This window comes from Theobroma cacao, chromosome 9, assembly GCF_000208745.1.
Source record: "Theobroma cacao cultivar B97-61/B2 chromosome 9, Criollo_cocoa_genome_V2, whole genome shotgun sequence".
Taxonomy (NCBI): Eukaryota; Viridiplantae; Streptophyta; class Magnoliopsida; order Malvales; family Malvaceae; genus Theobroma; species Theobroma cacao.
In genome coordinates, this window is record NC_030858.1 from 37,208,465 (window position 1) to 37,224,752 (window position 16,288).

The 16,288-nt window shown below is 36.7% G+C and overlaps 2 protein-coding genes and 1 pseudogene across 2 annotated transcripts; all 3 read right to left on the reverse strand.

Moving 5' to 3' along the window:
- On the reverse strand, positions 731-4,557 carry LOC18590849 (protein ETHYLENE INSENSITIVE 3). Its single transcript, XM_007016620.2, has 2 exons — positions 4,240-4,557; positions 731-3,156 (listed from the first exon to the last, which is right to left on the reverse strand). The coding sequence occupies exon 2, from the start codon at positions 3,029-3,031 to the stop codon at positions 1,184-1,186; it is 1,848 nt and encodes a 615-aa protein (XP_007016682.2). The 5' UTR covers positions 3,032-3,156; positions 4,240-4,557; the 3' UTR covers positions 731-1,183.
- LOC18590850 lies at positions 6,668-8,971 on the reverse strand (annotated as a pseudogene).
- On the reverse strand, positions 10,239-14,837 carry LOC18590851 (L-ascorbate oxidase). The gene is made up of 5 exons (XM_007016622.2): positions 14,377-14,837; positions 14,164-14,256; positions 13,715-13,927; positions 12,647-12,844; positions 10,239-11,378 (listed from the first exon to the last, which is right to left on the reverse strand). Exons 1-5 carry the CDS (start codon positions 14,653-14,655, stop codon positions 10,434-10,436), a joined length of 1,728 nt encoding a protein of 575 aa, XP_007016684.2. The 5' UTR covers positions 14,656-14,837; the 3' UTR covers positions 10,239-10,433.

A 16,288-nucleotide genomic window follows, 5' to 3' on the forward strand; every position in this document is an offset into this window, starting at 1 on the left:
CTTCATGAGCACAACTACTTTCCATACTACAATTTAATATATGAAAGAGAAGTCAATAGGTGTAAGACTTTAGATTAAAGATTTAAAAGATTTCTAATATAAAAAAATTATCGTAGTAAATATTAAAATGGAACTGCTTTGGTTACTTCCATTTCCATTCCATTTCATTCATGACAGCTAAAGCAGACTATGCTTAATAATAAATTTATCATTAAGTCAAATACCCATGTGATCCAATTACATATTTTACTTTGTGAGGAAGGAAAGGGAAAGAGCCAAAAATATCAGAATGGGAGATGAATTTTGCAGATAAAACCAGACACCTGCAAAGATAGCAATAAATACATTAAACAAATGAACCCAACAATGAAAGCAACACCACACCATAGTGCCAACAAAGTTTTGATCATATCCTTTCAGTGTCCTTTTTTTCATTTTCCTTTCCTTTATATGTTTTCAATCTTTATTTTGTGGTTCTTCTTTTTTTCCTGAAATGGGACCATGGAAATGATAAGTTCCAAACTTTGAACAAAGGCCAAGACAGCTGGCTGAACCTTAGAGAGCGCAGCCGTCCTTGAACGGACCCCACCACACACATAAAGCCATAACGCCCCCACCCACACACAAACACAAACACGAACACAGCAGTTCATGATAGAGAGATCCTAGTCAACTTAGGCATCTTCCATTAACTGCTGTGCTTCTGGCTCACATGGGATGACCAACAAGATGCATTAAAAGACAACAGTTTCCATTCAACACACCCGTCCACTATGTACCCAATACAGGACAAAACACTCACAATCAGATTCCTACCCACATGATAATGGTAGAAAACTGATTAAAAGTTGTGAAAGAAAAGTGAAAAAGAAATAAAAACCAGAGAGAGAATACACCTAACTTATTTATGAGACAGTCACATTCTATGTAAATCAGCAGCAGGACCATGGGACTTCCCACGTTTTTATTGAAGCCCGTATGAGACCTGCTAAACTTGCTAAGCTTCTACAGCTACAGACAGGGAGGAAAAATACAATAACACAGTAAAAGAAAAAAGTTTTAGCTAGTGCATGTGTCGACAAAGCCTTAGGCATACAATAGGCAGTAAGGGAGGAAGATCTCCCTGCAAGAACAAACTGCTCAGTAGCTCTAAGTGGATAGAAACACTTAGGCCTTGGTCTTGTTACTGGAACCACATTGAAACATCTTGCTTTGGCAGAGTATCCATCCCAACAGCTTGTAGATCTTCCTTGTAATCAAAAGAAGCCAAGTCGAATGGAGAACCGAACATCAACTGGAAGCTGTTGTTATTGTGGTTTGTCTCAAACTGAGGAGTATTCAAGGCCTTAAACCGATCAAATTGACCTTCCCCTTGTGAAAACATCTGGTTATTATTGGGCATGCTAGACTCCTCGAAGAAGTTTCCCTCCATTATGACTCCTTGACCACGGAAATATTCATCCTGCTGCTGTTGGATTTTCGGCTGAAGTAGATTTTGACCTTCTGTAACTGGATTGTTACCAGAATTCATGTTCTTGGTGCCTTGAATGTTGTTATCATATATCGACATGAGCTCACTGATCATTTTCTGCCCATCTTCTGGAACTCCAAGTGCTGACAGATCAAAGGATGTTGGCACGGAAGTAATCGGTGGAGCAGCTGGCTTGGATTGAGCAAAAGTTTGAGGGAATATGACTGGCTTCACTTCATTAATATTAAAATTAGAACCCCCAAACTGTGCAGAGGAGTTTCTGAATGGACAAGTCAATTGATGATTGTCCCTCAAAGTCCTATCATGAAAACCCAAGCGAAGTTCACTATAAGGACAATGGATGAACTCACAAGTGTAGATTTTGTGTTCCATCACGTTTAAATCATTGGAAGGTTTCCTCTTTCGCCTGAAATCCAAACTATTGACAACTTCTCCCTTAATAGGATAAGGTGGTTGTTGGACAGCCCTCATTCGCTCAATGCCCAAATTAGACGAATTGAGATTCCCAGGTTTACGCTCTTGAACATCAAAGTTTTGCTCATCTTCAGCCCCCTCAACATCATACTCACTGCAGTCATTTATAACCAAAGACCCACTTCCTCCACCTGAGGACAAAGGTGGGCAGGAATCTGGGTAAAGCTCTCTGGCCAAGGCCTCCTCCTGATTAATGATGGCAAGCCAAGTTGCACTTTCCTTTGCTGTCATCTTATCCTGCAAGCACTTGGACTGCCTTACAAGCTTGCGAATCTTGGCGATATCAGGAGACATATGCTTAATCACTGCTGTGAGAACCCCTACTTTCCACGCCTTCTTCAAGTCATGAGGTTTCTTATAAGGAGGAGGGCCTTGTTCTTTGGGCAAACCCAGTTGTGGCCACCATTCCTCATTTCCACTAGGCCACCATGGCGGGGGAACACCTTTCTCTAAAGGAAATCGCCTCTGAGGAGGATCACAGTGTTGCATCAGTGCAGACAAAAGAGAACCAAGAGTTGTATCTTGAAGTTCTTGCAAGGTGTGTGGTGTAGGGCCTATTGAATTACAGCCATCATTCTTGCCAGGAATCAAATTATCTGCCTGGTACTTCGCAATAGCAGCGGGTCCATTACGATCAAACCTGACCTTATCCTTCCACCATTCCCGAAGATTATCAGATGCCCCAGTTACTGGCTTTCCCTTTTCTGGAATAATCCCATACACAAAACCTTGAGCTTTACAAACTTCCATCATCTTCAACATGTACTTCAATATTCCATCCTGTGCCCTTGACATCTTCTTTCTCCTTGCCTGTTCTTGGGACTGGCGCTGTTTGGCAATATCAATCCCCTCCTTGCCCTTGTTCTGTTCTTTAAGCCGTTTGAGACGCATTTTGTCCCTCCACATCCTCCTCTCAAGTTCATCCACATCAATCTCTTCATCAGTATAATCATCCTCCACTGTGGCCTCTGGTTCAGTTTGTGAGGCGGCCACATCTTTTTCCCCAAGGGGAGCACTGAAGAAATCCATATCCCCACAAATTCCCATCTCTTCAAATATCATCATTATTTCCAATTAGAACCTCAAATATGTCTGAAACTTGCGGGAAATCTCTGGATCAATCAAACTACTTTTTCTCCTACTGAGTACTGTTATACTTCAGATCACCCAAAACTACGGCCTTAATTAACCTGTATTTAAAAAAAAAAAAAAGAAGTCAGGTTAGAAAAACTCAGCAAGAGCCATAAAGTTTCGCAATAAAATAGCAGCATCTAACCATTGAACAGATATTGACAGTCTATATTTAATACAAAACACTAAAAGCATCAAAGACCTGGCTCCAATGATTTTCAAATCTATCCCTTAACTGATACAAACGATTAGATCACCAGACAATTCTGCTCACTCAAACCCACAAAAGCATAAACAAAGATTTTCATTTCCCAAATAAGCTAGGTACAAATAGATTTAATTATTCCCCAGATAAGATTACTAGCAAAAAAGAAAAGAATCTGAAGAAAATTGAACAGATCAAACTAGCCTACAAATAAAATCAGCTGATCATCTGTTTATATGGAGACTTAAGTCATCATCACATAAGTGAGATAGGAGTGAACAAAATCAATTCGGCTTCATAAATCATAGCTTAAGGAACAGGCACCATCAGATACAAGTCAGATCCCATCAAAACACAAAACTTTAGTTGACAATTAATTTTTTGAAAAAGAAAAGCATCTTAAAATGAAGAAGCAACTGAAAAACATATAACTGCGCTCAAATTGATTGGATCTGATAAAATCAAGACCTTAGATTTGTCAATCAATTATCAAAACCCCTAATAGAAAAGAAGAAGAGAACCCCAAACAGGCAATCAATCCATATCAAAAAAGTAACCGAAATAGACAATTAAAACCTCAACTTTTTCAATCAATAATCAAAAACCCAAAGCAGAATAGTAGGGAAAAACCCCAAACTGGTAATCAAAACCTCAACTTTAACTATCAATAATTAAAACCAAATCAGAAAAGTAGCCAAAAACCTCAAACCAGATAATCAAAATCTCAACTTTGTCAATCAATAACCAAAACACAAGTCAAAAAAAGCATCAGAAAAACCACAACCAAAAAACCAAAAGCTTGAATTTATGAATCAATAATCAAAACCCATATCAGAAAAGTAGCAAACAAAATTAAAAAAACTCCCCCGAAGTAAGTACTAAAATCCAGTCAGACCACATAGAGATCCACCCAAACCAAGTCCAAAAACAGACTTACCAGAAAAAACCCAGATTTCGGCCGATTCCACAAAGCTCAAAGAAGTCAATTCTGTAACACACAGAAGACTTTGAAAGGATGACTAAAAAAGAAAAAAAAGAAAAGAAAAAAAGACGGAGAGAGAGATGGAGAGGAAGAGAGAGGATGGGTAGAAGAAAGAGAAAGAATATTATCCTTCTAGTTTTGAAAGCTGGAACTTTTCTACTGCCCCTAAGAGAGAATTATTGAAGAGAAGGTGGGTGGCTGCTTGCCTGCCTCCCTGTTGGTGATTGTGAAAGGAGAGAAAGAAAGTGAGAGAGAAAATGGGGGAAAGTGTTGGGGATTTGTAAAAACTAAAAACAAAAGAGTGTAATAAAATCAAAAGTATGGGGAACAGTGACACTAGATTAAATAGTCAGGAAATGGAAAACCATTAATTTATTCAAAAAAAAAAAAGGGAAACGAAAGTAAAAAGAGAGGAAAGTAAATTAAGGTCAGGTTAATCCAATCTGATTCTTGGGATAGACGTTTTTTTTTTTTTTTCCCCTAATAATTATAATTTTTCTTAGCAAATTTATTAATAAAATCTGCAGTGTAGGGACCGTGTTCTACAAGACAGCACCTGACCAGTCACCAATTATTTTTAGTCTTGGTTATGGGAAATGCATTCAATTGGTGTTTGGGATAGGCAAACCCGTCTTCATCCAATGTCATCTCCCTTCATTAAAGGAGTTTTTATTTTTTATTTTTAATTTTATTTTATTTTTTTTATTTCTTTTCCTTCCTTTAACCATGCTTACGAAATTAATGCGTTCACATAATTAAATAATACGGTTTTAATTTATTAATCAACAACACTTCTTCTTCAACGACGATGACCGTCGTCTTTAATTGTCACAGTTAATTTTCCGGTCAAGGAAGAGTTCAATGACGTACTGTTCATATAAAGACATAGCGAAAGTCAAAATTGAAAGTTAAATTTTTTTATTTAAGTAAAGAGATACGTGCACCGATTTAGTATTAAATTATATTCTCGATATAATTTTGAGAATTAAAAATTAAATGTCATTTTTTAAAATTAAAAAGTAAAAATAAATTGTATTAAGCACGAGCTTAGAAATTTATTTAATTTTATAAAACCAAGTTGCCCCATTGCTCTCTCCACGTTAGGAGGAAGAGAGAATAAATTTGCCTACTTTGTTAAACAGTAGGCAGCAAACACAAAATTAACATTACTTTTTGTGCTCATTGCTGTGTTTGCACAGTGTTTATTGTTTTCTTGCTTATAATAATAATAATAATAATATTAAGGCCAACTGTTTGGACACGTAAATCATTTATCACTCTCTCATTTACTACTAATAAATTATCAAAATCCTTTAAACCCCCCCAAAAAAAAAAGAAAAATATGTAAAAATATAGTTAATAAATTGAAAAAATTGGTATATATTTAGGAAATATTGAATTTTACTTACTATTGAGTATGGGTCCAGATAAGATACGAGAATGATTTATCGGGTTATTTTGTCTACGAATCACTTAATCATGAAATATCATGTTATAAATGTGTAAAGACGGAAGAAAAGAAAAAAAGGAAAGCAAAAAGGAATCTTTACTCTTAAGATTTGGAGGCACCTGGAGATGATCCAAAGCAAAAAAGGATAATGTTGAAATAAAAAGAAACAAGGGAAAATAACAAAGGGTTCTTTATTTTGGAATATGACAGCAAAGGGATAAAAATAATTAATATATCACTTATTTCCTTTTTTTTTAGAAATGGAAAAGAATGAAAAATTATAATTTATTGCTTGATTGAGTAATTAATTTATTATGTTTTTTTCCCTTTTAGATATGAAGATTTTATTAGATTTTATGTTAAATAAAATTAAGATAAATTTTTCTCATCTCGTCGTCTCTTACTCTCGATATTTGGAAATTATGCTTGTTATCGATAAATAGAATGAAAAATTTTACTAAGTACCCAATTACCTATAAATGATAAAATAAATTATGCAAATTTAAAATTGTATTAATAGAGTCAAATATTTACGATAAAAACAAAAAAAAAACAAAAAAGGGGAATTGGGCTAGGCTTGGAGGGAATCCTTTTCCTGCATAAACCATGGCTAGGAATCCGATAACGTTGGCTCAAATTTCATGAGGCCAGCCCATGCAAACTATGCCAACCTTTCTTTCCAACCCAGAATTGTTAATACTGCTTTGGTCATAAACCTCTGCGAATTAGACTAGGAAAATGAGTAGAGCAGCAATGGAGGATACCAATTCATCATCATGGAAATGAAATTAGAAAGAAAGAAGAAGACTGTTACGAGTATTTTTAGGAAACAAGACCAACCAAAACTCTCATTTACTTTGGAAATTAGATACTAGCAATGGCAAATGCATTAGTTGATCAGTCTCATTTTCAGTTCTGCTATTTTTTTGGTGCTTAAAAGCTTCCAGTTATGCCGCAAGCAAGAGCAGCTCTGGGTATTTCACCAGCACGACGGACACCTTCAGCAAAGACGACTCCCATTCCCATGTGCAAATGTGGCTCGATGTGACAATGGAATGCCCAAACTCCTGGATTATCAGCAACGAACCTCAATGCGGTCCATCCATATGGGAAGATCACAGCGGTGTTTCTTAACGGTGGGTTCTCCAAGTTAAACTTCTGCTCGTCTTCTTCTCTGAATATCCCTTCTCCGTAGCCCAACACCCAGAAATCATGACCATGAAAGTGCCATGGATGTATCTCGCTGACATTTTCTGCTAAAGCATTGGCATTTTGAAGTATCACATCCACTGTGGTGTTGAAGTTGATGGTGTAAACTCCATTTCCATGTGTTGAGTTGGGGTTCACCGGAGGCTTCATGATATCATAACTGTTATCATAGTTGTCCGGAGGGCGTTTTTGATCAAAAGCATTGTTGAGGCCAAATTTAATGGAGCCCAAGTAAGGGGTCGAGGGCAATGTTAAGGAAATGTTGTTGATAGAACACCTGGTGAATCCATTGATTTTGTTTTGAGTGTTGAGGAGGATGATCCTGCGGTCATGAGTTCTTGGTGGATGAAGGGACCCCTTGGCGGCAAGAATCCTTTTAGTGAACACTTTGCTGTGATCATAATCGTTCCATCGAGGTGTTACAGGAGGTGGAGAGGTAGGGAGTTCTGATGCAGGGGTGGGAATGTAGTTCAAAATGGTGAGGCCTTGAGGGGTTTTGGGCTCTCTTCCTCGTACACCAACTGAAATCCAGTAATTGGAGGAGGTGTTTTGGTTTGTTCTTAAGAGGACTGAATAACTTTCCCCTGAATAAATATCCAAGTCATCAACTTCAAATGGCTGCACATAATTTCATCAGCTTCCACCACCATCATTTTGTGATCCTGCAAACAAATTTTGTTAAACCAGAGAAATACAGTTCCAAGTTCCAAGTCCTTTACTGAATAAACTATTAGTTCTAACATTTCCTTAACTTGGAAATAGGAATAGGAACAGGTAGTTACCCCAATGGCCAAGTTGAGTGAAGCTAGAGCAGTGGTGCTGGCAATCCTCAGCCTGTAGATTTTGTTTGGATGGACTTGCAGGATTTGGGGTGCGCATTGCTCATTCCCACTAAACTTGCATTGGCTGACAGAAGCATTGTTGCAAAATTTTTGCAGCCAATGAAAAATTGAATTGCCCTCTTCCATTAATCAGCAGACTCTAACCCCAAAGAAAAAGGGAAATTAATTTCTTTCTTGTGGGCCAAAGGTAGAAAATTAGCAGGAACATGGGCCAAGAAAGTCTTTTGCCTTTATTTATCATGGTTTTTTATTTGTTTTTATTTATTTTTACATATTATTAAGTTATTTTCTGAACTCACTTTGCTCGTTTAGTATACGAAGTTTATAACCAATTAATCGCAATTGTAATGTTGAGTTTTTACCTGGGGTTCACCGACCCAACGGAATGGCTTGGAGAAAAGGCCAACCTGTTGCTCATGAACACTTTGGTGCCACCAATCACTCAACAATAGGTAAAACTCACCATCGTAATGGAATGGCGGCTCTCTCTTTCCATGCTCGTCCACTATCAGGAACCCATACAATCCTGCTGATCTTTGCATTCCGTAGTGTCCATGATAAAAGTACGTTCCAGACTGTGCCATTAACATTCACCAAAAAAGATAATATAAATTGATAATAGTATTTTTGCTGCAACTTGAAATTCTGGAGCCTGGATTTCGTTCATTGAAGGCTTTAAGATCTATCATATAGCTCCCGAGGAAACAGAAGAAAAAAGAGATTGAGAGATTACCCTGTCAACTTTGAACCTGTATGCAAAAGTTTCTCCAGGGTTGATAGCACATTGTGAAATGGAAGCAGTCCCGTCTGCCCATGGTGTTCCACGCTGATGTATGAAACACAACATTTTACAGATCGTTAAGATCAATTAATTCCATACTATGGCAAGAGAGAGAGAGAGAAGGGAAACCTGTCTGATTCCATGCCAGTGAATGGCAACCCCCTCGGTGTGAAGCTTGTTAGTGAGTTCCACAACAATGGTGTCTCCGGTTTTAGCCCGGATGGTCGGCCCTGGAAACTGGCCATTGATACCTATTACAACATGTTCCAAACAATCTGGAGAGCTGTACATGCATTCCACTTCCCATTGGAAATGCCTAACCTCGGAACCCAATGAAACATGGATCAAAGACAACACGATGCACCAGAAAACAAGAGCCCTGGAGTCCCAAAACTCACAACCCATTTCCCCAACATGCAAAACCAGCGTGAATAGCTTGCCTAATGCCTGCCAGGCCAATATATATAGAAGGCAAGACCTAGGCTCTAACTACTCCTTGAAATTTTGTTCAGTGTATGCAAGTCTGCGATTACTCTTTAATCTGTCACTCCTGATCTCTGGGAATAATTTTTTACATCATGCATGAATCTGCTCCGATCATTTTCGTATGAATTAAAGGGCTCCCTGTGAATTTTCCCATAAGGAATTCTTGCAGATATCTTCTCACACCTTAGAGGATCTTTCTTTGTGGTAATGCGGTTAGATCACTATGAATACTTATTGGGAAAGATTATCTTTCCTCAAGATTTCTTCAAGACAGTTACTAACAATTAAGAAGTTTCCAATAATAGAGGGAAGAATTTGCTCCCTTCATTATCAATTTTTGTCTTTTCTTCTAATTAGCCTCAACTAGAGACAGTTTAATACTTTCTAGAAATTAGTTAAACAAGTCAAAGGAGATGGATAATTTTTTTTATTGTAATTGAAGAAAAGTTACTTTTATTCAAGAATTACTTCAATATTATGGAAAAAATTCTATACTTATCACGTGTTTTTTCATTTTAAAAATAATTAATAAAAAATTATCCAGATTTGACTTAGAGATTTACTCTCATGTACCTAGGAAAGGTAAGAATTATACCAAAAAAAGAAATTTAGAAAGATCATTCTCATATATTTTCTTAAACTATATTTGACCAGAGTTTCTAAGTTGAAAATTTCATTACCATATGTTGAACAAATTTTCCTGCTACTTGGCATAATGTTGGATTGTAATGCATATACATATCAATTCAACCTTAACTTTTGGTACATGGAATCAAAATTTTGGAAAGATTTTTTGGGTTCATTGATTAATAATTGATTCAAAAAGGAAAACTATGCAATTCCTCTTAAAAGTTGGACCTAGAATCATGTAATTAAGTCTGGTATGTGAAAGAGTGATTACATTATTTTGTTGGCAAATTGATTGAAAGATTCCTCCATAATCATTTTGGTTGTCTCTGCAACTTCATATATGTTGCCCATTAGGTGTTTGTAGACTTCAGCCAATGCCCCAATGGCATGAGATATAAACCAATGACCAAACCCACATGCTCAAATCGAACGATCTAGCCCAAGGTAAACACCACTGCTAGCCCATGGCAATATGGCTAGCGTTTTCCCGGACCCAAAACCCAAAACTAAACCCAAATAAGTTCAAATACATTAGGGAAAGAAGTAGCAATAGAAATTAAAACAGGGAAGAAGACAAAAGGCTATATGTAAAATTCCAAGAAAACAAGTGTACCTTTCAGGATACAAAAGCCTAACATTACAAGCTCAAAGCTTAAAATATATCCGAACTCCGATTTGTTGCCACCATACATAAATTAGCTAACTACTTCCGGAATGAGATCCAAATTTTTTCATACATGAGTTAATTAGATCAGTTGAGCTTGTTTCCTGTTAAGCCACAAGCAAGAGCAGCTCTGGGTATTTTACCAACACGATGGACACCTTCAGCAAAAACAACTCCCATTCCCATGTGCAAATGTGGCTCGATGTGACAATGAAATGCCCAAACTCCTGGATTATCTGCAACGAACCTCAATGCAGTCCATCCATATGGGAAGATCACAGCAGTGTTTCTAAATGGTGGGTTCTTCAAGTTAAAGTTCTGCTCATCTTCTTCTTTGAACTTCCCTTCTCCGTAGCCCAACACCCAAAAATCATGACCATGCAAATGCCATGGATGTATTTCACTAACATTATTGGCTAGCGCATTGGCGTTCTGAAGTATCACATCCACGCTGGTGTTGAACTTGATGGTGTAAACTCCATTTCCATGAGTTGAGTTGGGGTTCACCGGAGGGTTCATGATATCATAACTGTTATCATAGTTGTCAGGCGGCTGTCTTTGATCAAAAGCATAGTTGAGGCCAAATTTAATGGAGCCCAAGTACGGGGTCGGAGGCAATGCTAAGGAAATGTTGTTGATGGACCACTTGGTGAATCCATTGATCCTGTTTTGAGTGTTGAGGAGGATGATCCTGCGGTCATGAGTTCTTGGTGGCTGAGGGGATCCCATCAGGGCAAAAATACTTTTAGTAAACGCTTTGCTGTGATTATAATCGTCCCATCGAGGTGTCACAGGAGGCAGAGACGTAGGGAGTTTTGATGCAGAGGTGGGAATGTAGTTCAAAATGGTGAGGCCTTGAGGGGTTTTGGGCTCTCTTCCTCTTACACCAACTGAAATCCAATAATTCCTGGAGGGGAGTTGGTCTGTTCTCAACAGAACCGAGTAGCTCTCCCCTGAATAAATATCCAAGTCATCAACTGCAAATGGTTGCACGTAGTTCCCATCAGCTTCCACCACCACCATTTTGTGACCCTGCAACAAGAATTCTGTCAAACATAAGTACAATTCTTTGTTCTAACATTTTCTTAGCTTAATACTGATCCAAAACCTGAATCTTAAACATCATGATTAATCTTTATAGTTTAATATTAGACTCCACAAAATAGGAAGTCAGACATCATAGCCCTCTAATTTCGTACGACGTGTGAATTTGTGACAGGAGATAGGGATAATGGAGCAAGGGAATCTATGGGAGATGTGAGCTGCATGCATCGCTCACCATCGGGTCATTTGTACTTTTCTGAATAGTGAGCAGGTCATAGAAGACAGATGCAGGAAGGGGATCGTACAAGGAATCCCAAGAAAATGTTTCCTTAATAAAGTTCTTAAAGAGAGTACAAGTTCTAAAACTACTTAATCAAGGATTCGTAACAAAAAAATGAGAAATTTTGAGGAGGAGGGAGGGGGGGGGGGGGGTGGGTAGGGTGTCCATGAATGGGGTAATTGTAATAAATAAGCATGTGAAGTTTTACAGTGTTAGATTGAACAAGGCACTCAAAAGCAAAAGAATAATCATAGTAAATGGCAAGCTGACAATCTTTTCCTCCACTTACTATGTTTGTCTTCTATCACCTATGCTTTGCTGCCATTCAAACACGCCAATGTCTCCCACTTTAGAAATCCCCTCATAATGACTACTGCCACCACTAGTTTTTCTTCATGCATGCATTTTCCTTTTCCTTTCTTAGGCACTTTTCTTTTCTATATTCATCACATGTTGTAAGTCAAATTATTAACTTTCACCTCGAAAGGCATCAAGGTGTTGGAGACTGCCCATTGTCTAGGTACCCTGCTGTTATCAAATTTTTCCAGCCCATTTTCCCAAGAAAATTAAAAACAAAAAAAAAAACAAAGTGACAACCATTACTACCTCACTAGCTATGCAGCTTTCCATTTCCCATTTCCATAATGTAATTTTCTTTTCTATTCCCAAAAGCAAGGCCACCAGTTCTGCCGTTATCTTGTCTGGCATATATCATATAAAATAAAACTGCTCACATGCAAATTGCTAAGTTAGGAATTAATTCTAGGGCATAACAATCCCGACATCCTAAGGAATTTCAAAGGGATTAAATAATATTTTCTCTTTATTAAATCTTAATATATCTCGAATATGAATATTAATTACCATATATATATATATATTGCTAGAAACTTTAGCATATTCTAGCTAGAACCATAGTCATAAAAGAAAGAAAAAAAAAGCAAAGTTGCAATAGGAAATAGGAACAGGTACCTACCCCAACGGCCAAGTTCAATGAAGCTAGAGCTGTAGTGCTGGCAAGCCTCAGCCTGTAGGTTTTTTTTGGATCAACATGCAGGATTTGGGGTGCACATTGCTCATTCCCTCTAAACTTGCATTGGCTGACAGAAGCATTGCTGCTGAATTTTGCAGCCAATGAACAATTGAATTGCCCTCTTCCATTAATCAATAGACTCTAACTCCAAAGAAAAAAAAATGGAAAATTAATCAAACATGTGAGATTTTCTTTCTTGTGAGCCAAAGATGAACAGTAGCAGGAAATAAGAGTAAAGAAAGTTAAAAAGTTTTAGATTATTGGTATTGGCTTTATTTGGGATAAGGTGGCAGTATGATGAAGATATACCAACCACCATGTACCATCATGGGCAATTTTTTTCAAATTAAGTAATGATACCATTCACTACAAATTTTTTACACTTAATATCGTGCCAAATGTTATATTTGTAATCATCATAGTTATAGTGTAGCAAATCCATATTTTTAATTTATTTTATTTTATTTTATAAATTTAAAATTCATTTTATCTCTTATTGACATTATCCGTGACATTCTATTTTTTATTTTTTCACCATAAAAGAGAGGGATCCACCTTAATCCGAATTTATCTAAATTTTAATATCTTTAATGAGAAGTCCACATCAATAAAGAATTAGACACACTCTACTTATATCACTTGTCTTGTTACAAATACACACTTTTAATCAAAAAAACATATTTATTAGATAAAAAAAATATCATTACTTATAAATTTAAGATCCGTTTTATTTTTTCTTAAAGTGAAATTCATGATAACATGCATCTTTATGATTATTATTTTTATTTTTTTAGCTTAGTGCCAGTGCCACCAAATGAAGTTGCAAAAGTGGCTGCAACGCAAGATTTGCACTAATTGAGTCAACCAACCTCATTGTGATTAATACGAGTACTACTATATATCCATTATTAAAATAAAAAAGAATTATAGGGTGAGACCACTTCAACAATGCTATTATTACCCTTTTCGTCTCTCTTGATTATGATGTATGCTAGTAGTGTTAAGTTTTACCTGGGGCTCGCCGATCCAACGGAATGGCTTGGAGGAAAGGCTAACCTCTTGCTCATGAACATCTCGGTGCCACCAATCACTCAACAAGAGGTTGAACTCACCATCATAATGGAATGGCTCTTTCTTTCCATCTGCCACGTCCACTATAAGGGACCCATACAAGCCAGCTGATCTTTGCATTCCATAGTGCCCATGATAGAAGTATGTTCCAGGCTGCACCAGAACAGTCCCACAACATTAGTTTTTTCCTTACCTATGGTCTATTATTACTTATAATACTATAGACATTCAATAAAAAAGACTAACTTAAAATGGTATATTTTGCAACTTCCAGCTTTGGGAGTACATGTGTTTCCCACTTTGGATCTTGTTCTGGAGTTTGAACTTTGGTTCCTTGTGAAGACCAGAACTCAACAGGAAAAGAGAAGAAAGAGAGATTGAAAGATTACCCTGTCAACTTTGAACCTGTATACAAAAGTTTCTCCAGGGTTGATAGCACATTGTGAAATGGAAGCAGTCCCATCTGCCCATGGTGTTCCATGCTGATGGAAGAAAACAACATTTTTACAAATATATTTTGGCACTGCCTCACATGCAAAGATTCTTGTACAAATTGTTTGTATTGAGAAAGAGAGAGACAGAGGGAGAGAGAAAAGGAAAACCTGTCTGATTCCATGCCAGTGAATGACAACTCCCTCGGTGTGAAGCTTGTTGGTGAGTTCCACAACAATGGTGTCCCCGGCTTTAGCCCGTATGGTCGGCCCCGGAAACTGGCCATTGATACCCATCACAACATGTTCGAGACAATCTGGAGTACTGTACATGTACTCCACTTCCCATTTGAAATGCCTAGACTTGGAACCCAGGGAAACATGGATCAAAGACGACAACACAATGCACCAGAAAACAAAAGCCCTGGAGTCCCGACACTTACAACCCATTTCATAATATGGAAAACCAGGATGGATAGCGGGAGAACTGGAGAGAGAGTTCACCTATTGGATGGACCTCAACTACACCAACTCAACCAGAACGTAAAGAGATTGCTAGCCTGCTAGCCTGCTATCCGTCTTTATATAAAGGCTCTGTAGCAAGGTTTAGACTTAGCCTTTGGAATTTACTCCTGGAAATTAAGCTGCACTTTCTACTCTACTTTAGTAGTATAATTAGCAACTAAGCAACTGTGTGGTTAGTGATTAATGTGACCCTGATGGCCTGTCGGCACATATTCTTTACATCACGTACAGCTAGTGCATGCGGATCAATCTGGTCTGGTCGTTTTCGTATCGTGAAGGTTCCCTTATGAATTTGTGCCATGAAGAATTTCTACAAAAAAATATCTTCCCAACACTTGATGCTAAGGACCATCGATTGTTCTTTTGATATACTACCGTTAGATCAATTAAACCTGTCAAGGAGCTGTTCAATCAAAAGGATAAAAAGTGGAAGAAAAACATCTTCCAGACAAAGCAATCTGTCAATCCCCTAGTAATAATCCATGGGCTAAAAGCAAACTTCAAACTTGAATCCCAGAAGTATGCCCGAAAAGCTGGCAATTGGTCAAAAGTAATTCTACTATTTTAGTATTGTTTTGTTATCTTCCCTAACTTTATTTATCTATCTTACGTTCTTAAAAATACCGTTATAACATAACGTTATCTTCTATGTAACGATCATATTTCATTAGAACGTTATATCGATCAAATATCTAACACAAATCTTTATTTATTCGATACTTTAACCTTAGCCTCAATCTTGGAATATTGGTTACCTATTTAAAGGTTTTTTAAACGATTAAATATTCCAGAACCCAGAATTTAATATAATGAGTTTGATCCACCTTGTGAAGCATTATTACTATTAATTTAAGATTTAGGGTTCAAACCTAATCTTGGTCAGATCATACGAAGCTTCACTCAACACACGAAAAAATCACAATCAGAGCCTTAAAATCGTGATGTATACATGTCAAATAATCTTTCCGTTCCTTTTTTTTAATTTATTGAAATGTTCCAAAATAATATTTTTTTAAGCACTGAATACACTTACTTTTTTATATTACAAACTTATATTTTATATTTTTTTATTTTATTATATTGAAAAGTATTGAACATCTACATTATAAAAAAATAAACTTTAATATAAAACATATTAAAATCAAAACTTTTATTTTAATTTTTGTAAAATTAAAAAAGAGAGAGACAAACATTCAAAAACAGACAAAATAGACCATTTTGACCTAGAAACTAACTTAATTTGCTTTGTGTATCCATTTCATAATATTCATATTATAAATTAATAGACTACCATATTATCTTAATTAATCGACATACAACACGATCTTAATTCGTCAAGTTTCTTTCACTTTTTTTTGGGAAAGTAAGAAATCGACAAATTTTCCTAGTTTAAAATTGCTGTGTTTTTGTCCAGAAATTAGTGGAGAATATCATCCAAATTTATAACGTGAAGGGTAGAGTTAGTCAATTTTTATTGAGAGTCAAAAGCAAAGAGGAATAAAGGCTAAAACTTTTTAAGAGAGCTATTAAGAGAAAAAATATATAATATAATACAAGT